The sequence below is a fragment of the Gracilinanus agilis genome, chromosome 2 (genome assembly GCF_016433145.1).
Source record: "Gracilinanus agilis isolate LMUSP501 chromosome 2, AgileGrace, whole genome shotgun sequence".
NCBI classification, from domain to species: domain Eukaryota; kingdom Metazoa; phylum Chordata; class Mammalia; order Didelphimorphia; family Didelphidae; genus Gracilinanus; species Gracilinanus agilis.
In genome coordinates, this window is record NC_058131.1 from 193,798,512 (window position 1) to 193,810,884 (window position 12,373).

General features: G+C 35.3%; 1 protein-coding gene across 1 annotated transcript in view; it reads right to left on the reverse strand.

Moving 5' to 3' along the window:
- The window catches only part of DLGAP2 (DLG associated protein 2), a 248,892-nt gene that overhangs the window by 189,719 nt on the left and 46,800 nt on the right, over window positions 1-12,373 (reverse strand). Inside the window, exon 2 of the mRNA XM_044660924.1 lies at window positions 855-1,924. Coding sequence (XP_044516859.1) covers window positions 855-1,856 — 1,002 coding nt within the window. The 5' untranslated portion in view covers window positions 1,857-1,924. The remainder of the gene's footprint in view (window positions 1-854; window positions 1,925-12,373) is intronic.

A 12,373-nucleotide genomic window follows, 5' to 3' on the forward strand; every position in this document is an offset into this window, starting at 1 on the left:
CCTTGGTGGGTGCTGCAGCAATCCAGGGGAGTGGTGATGGCCACAGGTGCATTTATCTTTCCTATTAATTGCTATTAACATTTAAAAAAATTAATTTCTAGGGGGCTAAATAATATTTTTTTCTGGAAAGGGGCATTAGGCCAAAAAAGTTTGGGAACCACTGTAAAGACAAACTGTATTTAACTATATCGTATTTATTTGTACTTTTAAAATATTTATTCTGCACATACTTTTGTATGGACTTTTCTTCCCTCTTTAAATTGTTTCTTGAGAGTTGGAATTGATTCATTTTTTGTATCTGTATCCTTACCTTCTAGCAAAGGGCCTAGTCTATAATAGACCCTGAATTTTTGATTAATTGAATGATTATTGAAAGAGGTAGAATTAATATTTGAAGTGAGTATTCAGTATAGTTATGATTAGGTGACAGAAATGTCAGAAAAGGGATATTCCCCAAGATTCTGCTCTTCACAATCTAATACCGCTAGTTTATTATGTCCTTTAGTGAATTCATTTAATCCACATTCCAAAGAAATGGACATTCTTTCTCCATAATCAGAGATATTAGTGTTATTAAAATTTAAAGACAGTACTGTGTCAGGCATAGTAAATGAAACTCATTAAGATTACAGGCTAATTTACATTAGACCAACCTACTCAACTTTCAAATGGAGCCAGCATTAATATGGGATAATAATTTGCTTCTTTTTATATTCCCTAGGCTGAGAGGCATTAAAACAATGGTCTCATCATACTTAGGGAGATGTTTCAGATAAAGAATTGAAGCGCACCTAGCTTTTCCTATCAATGTTATTATTATAGCAAATTATAGTAATAGAATAACGGCTACTTACCTGAAGGTAATGACATGGCCTCAAGGCAGGCTTAATTTCCTGATGGACCAGAGGCTTATCTAAGTTCAATGAACTCTTTCGGTAAGCTTCTTTTGCCTGGCTTACTGTGAGAGTCGACCAGGAACTCCTTTTCATATATTTCCCATCAGGAGTCATAGCTAAGCCTTCACATGCTGAGCATTTCATGTCATTATTACTTTTTGAAGTCTTTAGGGAGAGATCCCCAAAATGACTCTGGAGAGCTTCGGGATAGCAATGGGAGATATGATCCACGTGGTGTCGATTCACCACACTGGGTGTTCGATAAGTGCTATCACTGTCCAAATTGTCATCAGAGCTCCACCAACTACTCATTCCAGATTTATGCTTGCTTTCAGGCTTTCGCTCCTTGCTTTTGCTCCTTTTGCTATGCTTAGAAGGATGGCCATGGTGATGATCTTCCCCTCTACTGTCACTCTTGGTCCCATTGACATTACTTTTGGAAGAGCCTTCTAAAGAATGAGACTTGGTGAAAAGCTTCTGAACTGAATGGACAAGGTGTCGTATTCTCCCTGGGCTTTCACTCCGTTGTTCTGCAGCATTTGAAGTCCTCTGATATTGTAAAGTATGGAATCCATCTCTGTGTAGAGGAAGCTGTTTCTCAAACTGATCCAAAAGATTAGCGGGGATCCGATTGATTTTAGTGCTAGCGTGAGACATGGCGCAGTCGTCCCTTGTATCGTAATGTGAGCTGTAGTGCATTCTGGGAAAAGTGCTACTGGACATGTGATCGCCCATCATCATGGGCATCATCATACATTCGGAATGGATGGAGCTCCGTGGTGAGCAGCGATGGTGATCCATGGGACAGCTCTCTGTAGGGCTAAGCAGGTATGATTGCCTTGGCTCCTGCCCATGATGAAGGTGGTCGTGGGTATGTTCACAATCTTCAGGGGGTGTTAAGCCACAGGTATGACCGGAACATAACTGTGGTTGATTTCGACTACTGGATAATCCTTTCATATTCCTTGGAGCAGGAGAGTATCTTTCTTCATTGAAGTGCTGAGTTGGTGACCATGAGTACTGTTGATCTGTTGACAAAACACAGAAATATTATTAAAGATTTAATTAAAATTTTGGTGGAAGCCTTAATTCATTTTGAACAAGAACCACTTGGAATCAGGTATACAAATTACTGTTTCATCAGTGAAGATTCATTTTCTATTTGACAGTGCAATGGTCTCCAAAGTTATAATGTCTTTTTCCTTAAATAATTTTTCCAGATTACATATAGATACAGTTAAAAAAAAACCCTTACCTTCTGTCTTAGAATTGATACCAAGTATAAGTCCCAAGGCAGAAAAAAAATGGTTAGGGCTAGGCAATTAGAGTTAAGTAACTTGCCCAAGGTCACACAGCTAGGACATATCTGAGGTCAAATTTGAACACAGGATCTCCCTTTTCTAGGACTGACTCTCTATCCATTAAGCCACCTAGCTGCCCCTAAAACAACTTTAATAATTGTTTTCTGACATTCTGCAACCCATGCTGTCTCTCTTCCTCCCATCTCTGGCCCTCCCTGAGATGGCAGATAATATGATATAGGTTGTATATGTGCTATCATGCAATATATTTCAATGTTCATCAGGTTCTGAGAAAAGACACATCATTTATAGTAGAGAAACATTTATGTAAAGGTTGAATATTATATATACATACATATATATACATATAAAATGAAGAATGGTATGCTTCAATCTGCATTCAAACTCTATCAGTTTCTTCTATGGCAGTGGATAGACTTTTCCATCATGAGTCTTTTGGAACAGTCCTTGATCCTTGCATTGCTGATAATAGTGAAGCCTTTCACAGCTGATCATCATATATTATTGCTCTTACTATGTGACACATTCTCCTAGTTTTGCTCATTTCACTTTTATCATCACTTTTTTCCCCACTACTGCTTACTATTCTATGGTATGTTATTATTGTAAATATTAAACTTTTAATTTCTACATGGTAAAATTTCAATTGGCTTCTTGATGCTTTCAGTAAGTAAAGATAATCAGTATCTGATGAATTCATAAAGCTGTTTGGGAAAATGACTTAAAAAGGGGGAAAAAAACTCTAGTAAAAACTTCACTTTGATAAGAAATTAAATATTCCTCATGTTTACATGCATCAGGACTTGATATTTTGAAATGCAGCATTTCAGATCACATAATTATATCCTATATATTCCTGTATTTAATATTTGCTACAAAATGATAGTAATAATTGACATTTAATTGACTTCCTTGGGCATTTTTCCCCTAGGATGTTTAGAAAAAAGGAAAAGAAACTATATGTTCTAAAATATTTATAGCAGCTCTCTTTGTGGTAGCAAAGATTTGGAAACTGAGGGAGTATCCATCAAATGGAAAATGGCTAAACAAATTGTGGCATATGATTTTGAAGAAATACTATAATACCATAAAAATGACAAGCAGGGTTATTAGAAAAATCATGGAAAGTCCTGCATGAAATTTTGGAGAGTGAAAGAAGCAGAAATGAGAAAATTCTATACAGCAACAGAAATATTATTTGAAGAATAACTTGTATATATCACCTCCAGAGAAAGAACTGATAAATAGAAACAAGGAAGACATAGTTTTATATATACATGTATCTTTTTGTCAAATGATGCTTTCTCTAGTGTAGGGAGGGGAGGGAAGGAAATACTTGGGAACTTTAATGTTACAAACAAATTAATAAATAAATTTAAACATTTTTTCAGATGACAAACCCTATCCTTATGGCCATCCTTAGTGGAATGAGAGCCCTAGGACAAATCACATGAGTTACAAATATGTTCAGACAAATGAAAAGGAATGCCAAGAGAGTCCTGAATGGGCAAAAGATGTCTTAACATAATAATAGTTCATTTGTCTATAACATTTTAAGACTTATAAAACATTTTTGCATCACAAAAGCCCTATCAAGTAAGAGGTAAGGAGATGTAAAAATGGAAAGTAAGAGAAGTAAAGGGATGGAAAAAAATTATTCAATGCTTAATCTGTGCCAACTATTTCACAAATACTAGCCCATTTGATCCACAACAATCCTTCAAATTATTATTTGACAGTTTAGGAAATTGAGGTTAAGTGATTTGCCTAAAGTCACACAGTTGATGAATGTCTGAGGTAGGATTTGAAGACAGTGTCTTTCTGACTCCAAGCCTGGTCCCCTATGCATTGTACTACTTAGCTGCCTCAGGTTGAAGCAACTTGCTCAAAGCCACATGGCTTCAAAATGGAAAGGGAAAGATTTTAAAATTAGATCTTTCCTGACTCCAGTTCCAAAATCCTTTCCAACATATTATTTTAACTCTCTGATAAAATTATGGGATTTGGAGTTAGAAGGGACTTCAAAGGTCCAATCTTACAATTTTATAAATGAGGAAGTTACATTTGAGAAGAATTAAATGACTAAGGCTATCAAGAAGATGTGGAGGTGGGATATGGAGTGGGCAGAGCAATTTTATTTGTCTTGGTTGGAGAATGAATGTGTTACCACATGATTTCATTTATAAAGGATTTGGGATTAATGCCTAAACCCCAGCCCATTTGATTTAGTCACAGAATACAGTTACAGATGATAAGGTTTTAATTTGTTAACAAGGTGTAACACCTTGGGATCTCTTTATGGGGTTCAGACTATCTGTCTCAGGAAGGGAACAATGTAATTGGCTGAGCAAACAAATTAGCTTGGTCTTTGGGGCTTTTGAATAGCTACACCCTGGATGAAATTCAGCTGTTCAAGACTGGAAATCAGTCACTAATTGGAATAGATGTGGAATAATAAGTGTTTGGGAGGACAGGAGAGAGGATTTCTCTCCCTCTGACCCCCGCCTTCCCATAAGCCACAGTACCTAGCAGTTTAATTGCTAGGGCACCAGAAGGAACTACTCCATTAAATAACTTGTCAGTCAGTCTCAAAGAATTTTAGGTCCAGGTGAGAAGGCAGAGACACACACTCTAGATAGACATGGATATTGAGAGACAGTTGCCTGAGAGATGAACCTGCTTCAAGGAGCATAGTCCCTGGTTAAAGGAGAAGTCAACAGGCTATGAACTTGAGAGAAATCTAGGGCTGGTAAATAAGAGCTGGACCACAGAATGCACTGTATGAAGAGAGAAAAGAATTCATTCTCTGCAAATCAACTTGTAAGGAATCTTGATAGGTGTACTCCCTATTTGTGTGCTTCACTAGCATTGTATCCTAGATTTATCCCTATTCTTTCTACAGATGCTATGAGTGTTTGTGGGAGCATATAGCCCAGATATTTGGGGGGATGATTGATAGCTCTTATTTTTACTACTACTTATTAATGAATAAGAGCTGATCATGTCAAGTGGTTTATTCTTTTTTTACGTTTTTTTGGTCAGTTCCTCCTTTCCCACCACACTCTATAGAAGGTATTATTTGACAAATCTATAGATTATCTTTTGTGTTTCCATTTCTCAATTCATTCCTTGGAGGTGAACATTCACAAGTTATTCTTCAAATATTAAATCTGCAGCTGTATATTATGTTCTCTTGGTTCTCAATTCACTCTTCATTATCTCATGTAGTTCTTTCCAAGTTTTTAAAAAATTAATCTAATTGTTTCTTATGGCATGGTAGTACTCCATCACAATCATATACCACAATTTATTGTCATTCTCCAATTGATGGACATTCCCTCAATTTCCAATTCTTCCCCTGCACAAAGAGAGCTGCTATAAATATTTTAGAACATGTAGGTTCTTTTCCTTTTTCTCTGATATCCTTAGGAAATAGACATAACCATAGAATTGCTGGGTCTAAGGATATATACAGTTTTATAGCTCTCCAGGTGTAATTTCAAATTGTATTCTAAAATGGTTGGATCAGTTCACAGTTCCACTCCAAGTATATTAGTATCTTCAGTTTTCCACATCTCCTCCAACATTTGTCATTTTGTTCTTTCTTCATTTTAGCCAATCTGATGGGTGTGAGATGATACTTCAGAATTATTTTGGTTAGCATTTCCCTAATGAGTAAAAATTTTTTTCTATGCCTATATGTAACTTTGATTTCTTCATCCAAAAACCATTTGTTCAGATATTTTGCCCATTGATCAATTGGGGGAATTGCTCATATTCCCATAAATTTGGCAAAGTTCTCTCTATATTTTTTATTTAAGACCTCTATCTGAGAGACTCTTTAAAAAATTTCCCCAGTTTTCTGCTTTTCCTTCTAATCTTGGCAACATTTGTTTTATTTGAACAAAACCATTTCCATTTAATGTACTCAAAATCATCCATTTTATACCTCAAAATACTTTCCATCTTTTGTTTCCTCATAAATGCCTTTCCTACCAAGAAATCTGATAGGTAAATTTTCCCTGTTCTTCAAACTGGTTGATTCTTAGTGGGAAACATAGTAGTGGGAATTCCTTACCTACAAATAATAGTACAAGGATAGCCTCCCAGAGTTACTCCTAGAAGCCAAGGTAACAGCCGCCTTTTGGTATACCAATCTATGAGTGCTAGGAGTAGTCCAGAAGAGATGCTGTATAATCAGTCTCATTCATTAAACTAACATTATCTACTGTGAATAGATGCTACTGTTCAATAGTACAATGGTAAGATAAAATATAGTCCCTATCCCCATGTAGTATATAGTCTAAGAATGAGATAAAAGCAAAGAAAATGATAATATACATTATTACTTGCCAAGTATACTACAGCATTTACAAACACAATGTTATATGAGGTGCAGAGTGGAAAACTGTTATCAGAGGAGCACCAAGGAATGGTTTACTGACATAATCACATTTGAGACTGGGCCTTATAGGAATACAATACTCGGTTTTAAAGGAATAAAATCACATGGAAGAGTGTTGGAATAGTTCAGGCAAAGTAAAAAATATGAATCCCATAGGCTAGAGAAGGCAAGGCCATTTTCAGGTGATAGGAAACATAGATTGAGTGTAGAGGAGTTATATAAAATTGGAATAAAGAGTAGCGTGACATAACATAGAGGGCATAGGATGTCTGAGAAAGAAGTTCATTCAGGAGGCAACAAGGAGCCACTGAAAATTTCTGAGTGAAGTTCCAGAAGTAAAAAAGATGTAAGGAGAAGGCAGTGTGAGAATTGAGGTGGGGTGCTCTGTTCATAGTTCAGTTGAGTTCATTCAATAAATGAAAAATTCTTGAGTATATATTATGTACCAGCCACTGTGCTAAGTGATAGCAATGCAAAGACAAAAGTAAAGCAGCCCTAAGCTCTAAGAGTTGACAATGTAGACTAAAGAGACATGTTCATATATAGATTTAAATAAAATAGATACATAGTCTTTTTATTATAGTTTCTCATTTACATGTAGATACAGTTTTAATAATTGTTTTCTGAAATTCTGCCAATCCATGTCTCTTTCTCTCTTCACTCTCTCTCTTCCTCATGACAACAGGTAATATGGTATAGGTTTACATGTGTTATTACATAATATATATTTCCATGTTCATCATGTTGTGAAAAAAGACACATATCACTAGAGAAAAATTCATGGAGGAAATACACTTAGACTTCATTGGTTCCTTTTATAGAAGTGGATAGCCTTTTTCATCATGAACCCTTGGAATTGTCTGGGATCTTTGCATTTCTGATAATAGTTAAGTCATTCACGGTTGACCATCATACATTATTGTTGTTACTATATACACTGTGTTCCTGGTTCTACTTACTTCACTTTGCATCATTCTCTATAAGTCTTTCCAGGTTTTCCTAACATCATGTTCATCATATCTTATGGCTCAATAGTATTCCATTACAACTATATACTACAACTTGTTCATCCATTCTCCACTTGAAAGACATCTCTTCAGTTTCTAGTTCTTTGTCACATAAAAAGACCTGATATAAATATTTTGCACAGGTATATTTCCCTTCCCCACCCATCTTTGATCTCTTTGGGATATGGAGATAGTAGTGGCGTTCCTGGGTCAAAATGTATATCCAGTTTGATGGCCCTTTGGGTACAGTTCCAGATTGCTCTCTAGATGCTTGTATCAGTTCAAAGCTCCACCAGTAGTGTATTAATGTTCCATTTTTCCTCATCCCTTCAATATTTATCATTTTCCTTTTTTGGTCAATATTCTCTGGTGTTTTTAATAGAAATGCATTTCATTTTGTCAAAAGCTTTTTCTGCATCTATTGAGATACTCATATGATTTCTGTTGTTTTTGTTGTTGATACGATCAACATTATGCTGACGGTTTTCTTAATGTTGAACCATTTCTGATACCACAACCCCAACTCAGTCATAGTGTATGAGCCTTGTGATATATATATATTTTTTTAAATCCTGGAACTCCGTTCAAGGAGCATAGGGCCACAACCAGTAGGCAATGGGTCACACAGTTGCTCAGGGTCACCCAGCTGGGAAGTGTCTGAGCCCGGGTTTGAACCTAGGACCTTCCGTCTCTAGGCCTGGCTCTCATTCCACTGAACTAGCCCAGCTGCCCCTAATTTAGGTTGCAGTTTCTTTAGCAGATGTAGTTTTTACAGGGTGGGGTTGCTAGCCCCACACCCAACCCTCCTCCTTTTTCATCCGGGCTAGGGACTGTCCTTGGCCCAGGAGTGGTAAGGGTGATATATATCACCCTTGTGATATATTGCTGCAATTTTATTGCTAGTATTTTATTTAAAAATTTTGCAACATTATTCATGTTCAAACATAACATAATTCAGTAGGGAGATTGTTCTTTAGTTTTTCTTCTCTGGTGAAGGATAATGAGCTCTGTTTTAGATATGTAGATGGTTATGGACCAGGTCTTCAGCAACTTTGATATCATTAGTTTTATCATTAGTTTGATGAGTTTGTGCTCATTCATTGGCCACTGAAGCTTAGTAACAGGGGGCTGAGTTTCAAGCCAAAGGAAGGAAGCACAGTTTTCTAGTTGGTAGGAGGGTACTACTGAGGGTTAGGAATTAGGGTAAATGGCAAGAATTCTCAAATTTTCCAAGGAGGATGGGATAGACTAAGTATTGGGTCTCTTTTAAGCATCATATGATAGAATCTCAGGTTTTTGCTTTGACCTGATTTGCCTCTTAGACCAAGTTCACGGAGGGATGACTTGATGCAAATCATCCCAGGACTTGATATCTAATTAAATCTCTCTTGAATATATGGAATGTGTAGGTGAGTGGTGAAATAAGTGATAAAAATGACTTATTTAGAGAGATTAAACAATTCCTATCCCCATATCAAGGGTTGACAATCAATTATTAGAGGAATGAAATTTGTCAGGGAAGACACATTAAATAATTTCTGAAAAAAAAAACAGTAATAGATACCTGAAGAATGTGACTGACAATGAGAAATGTCAATATTGCCAAATACGTGCAGAGGTGCTCTGCTATTTCCCAGACAAGGGCAGCCCCTCAGTTCCATCCTCTTACTACAAATATTTCCATATCTGAGGGAAATAAAGTCCTTTGTCTCTTCAGAGAACCTCACTTTATAACATCTCAGAATGCTTAGAGAAGATATAACTGTAGCTACAAGGTAATCATGAATCTGAGCTTTCTTTTGCTACAGTTGAATTCTAGTTAGAGCAGCAGTACCATATTAGGACCATGTATTTAGATAGGCTTCTAGTATATTTGAATATAATTAAGAGCAAGTTTTCAAAGGATATTCAATATTCAACTGAAAAATAACAAAGATCATTTTTGTAATCTAGATTTTACAGAGCCAGAAAAGTCACAAACCTATTTTCTTCAACTTGATTTTAGCATTAATATATAATTTTAAACAATTTCAGCCTCACATCATATTAAAATGGAAGCTCATTACTGCTCCCTACAAGTATCCTATTTCTTTCAGGCTAATGTTTAGCCTAGAAGCTACAATATCAATATGGCTACATAAAAGAACAGTATAAAAGAGAAAAGTTTAACTGAAAATACATTAAATTTGATTAGACAATGCAGTGACAACCCATTTCCATTGCAACAGTTATGCTCAAATTCTCATATGAATATAAAGGAACTTAAATATCCTCTCTTAAAACATTATCAAAAGTACAACCATAAAATATTACATTGTAAATAATAAGAAAAATAAATGTGGGCTTTTATCACCATGTATAAAAATATTTAATGCATTAGCTAAGGAATTTGGAAATTTATTTGAGAGTCAAAAGATTTGGGCTTCAATTCTAGGTTTTTGTTTTTATTAGCTTATATCCTTATCAGTTGTGAAAACATTAGCAGTTTTCTTAACCTCAGCTCCCCGATTCCTCACCCATTAGATGGGGCAAATATCATGTGGATTACTTATTTTATAGGCCTGTTTTAAGGAAAGTATCATGTAAACTTTAAAACTCCAGAAATTTGAGGATATTTTTGTTAGTAGGTAGAATGTATTATTAAAACTTTGATGGCAATGAGCTCTGAAGCAATATGATGTGGTACAAAGAAAGTCAATTCAGAATTAAGAAGACCTGAATTCATATTCTACTTTCTAGAAACATTGGGTGAATCTAGTATCTGTTCCTGTTGCTTAAATGAATTAGATTTATTTCCTATGAATTTCTGCTCCAACTCTCCTCAGCTACACAGAGATATGGTCATATTCTGGATCTTGACATCACCCACCATTATTTCATTTCCAAGTTGATAAACACTGAAATTCTTTTATATGATCATAATCTGTTGTTATTCCTCTTTTCTCTTTGCCTTATAAGACCTAATCCTGTTGCTAAGACTTCACTGTGATTGCTAATTCCCTTTCTTCTCATTTCTTGTCCATTACCCCTAACTCTTTGATGAACAAATTCAATTCTACATTCTCTTCTTCTCTTGAGTTCTTGGTCCTATTTTGTTACTCCCCTGCCAAAACCTAACCATGGATTATACACACATTTATTTGCTCCTGAACAAAGCTGAAGAAAATATCAAACTCTGCTTATTGGATATACTATAAATTCTTATTACATAATCTCAACTACAGCAAGGCAATATCTTTATACCCCTAGAAAGTTCACTATTGCATTCACCATAGTGGATTTTCCAAACATTTCTTTCCCTCCTCAAACTTCCCATAACTCCTCCTTCCTCTTATCCTCTTAGTTGAAAGCCTTGTCTTATAGTTCACTGAAAAAAATGAGGCCATTCATTGAGACCGTCTTCTTTTTCTTTCCAATCTATCTCACATCACTCAGATAGGTACCTTCTCCCACTAATTTCCATACCCATTTCACATGATGAAGTTGTCCTCATTGCAAAGGAAACAATTGCTTTAATAATTTTATTCTGTCAGTAAGAGAAATTGAACTCACTGGTTTCCATATGCAACAAACAATTACCTTTCTTCCTTTTTTGACACCTAGGAAGTTTGCTATTCAGTTCATCAGCATCTTGCCAATTGTTCAAAATGTTTAAACATTCACTAACTGGCTCAGCAAGCACATTTGCTATTCTTTTATTATTTAACTTTCCATTCCCTTCCGGTATCTGGTAATTCATTTATTAAAAACAACTATATACTGAGTTTCTCCTTCCTACTAACTACATTGACTTTACTTCTAAGGATAAAGATCACAAGGAGAGATGAGTTCAGCTTTTTCACAGTTGTTCATTATCATTACCCTACATACGCTGAGAAGCATTATTATCTTCACTGATCAATTTTGTGGCATTATTATAGCTAGAAACAAAGCAAAATGCACAAAACTACCATCTTCTTTCTTTGTGCATATATTCTCAGCATCAGCTCTCCTGATACAGTTCTTAAAGGATTGTTATACTCTTTTGAACATCTTTAGTAACTTTCCATTGCTTGCATTTTATATATAGCTCTTAAAAATCTGAATTTATTGATGAATTTCTTTGATGTGAGTGGAGTCAGCTCTCCTTTTTCCTCCTCAAAATAAATTCTGCTTATATCTTTAGAATTTAATTCTTGAGATCTTCCTATCATTCTTGGTACAACTTCCTGTTAAAAGTATTTGGTTATTAAATTTCACTATCCTTTATCTAAACTCTTGGAAATATGCTTTCTCTAAAACTAAGGGGCATATTAGACTATTCTTATTCTTTTTTATCATGAATTTTATATTTAGAGTGGTTGCTTATTCAGAAGATTCCTAATATTTTAGATAGACAAGTTTCTCTTATTGGTCAATAAACTGTGGTATGGATTGATTGATATCAATATAAAGTATGGCATGGAAAGGAGAATTTCAAATAATATGAACTGAAATTAGAAAAATAAAGAGATCAAAGGCTCATGGATTGCCTACCAACCTCACACCTATATGTTATGAGTAATTTCTTCAAGAAGAGCCAAAAGGTAAGGGATGCAGTAACAGAGAACATCACTGCCCACATCCACAATGGATTCTATCTAAACTATCTAAATAGAAAGCAATGACGACTTACTGACTAATTAGAAATCAGTTCAAAATTAATAATAAAATGAAATAAACAGCAAAGATGAGTTGATATTGCCTACAACTCCAACTCTAAAC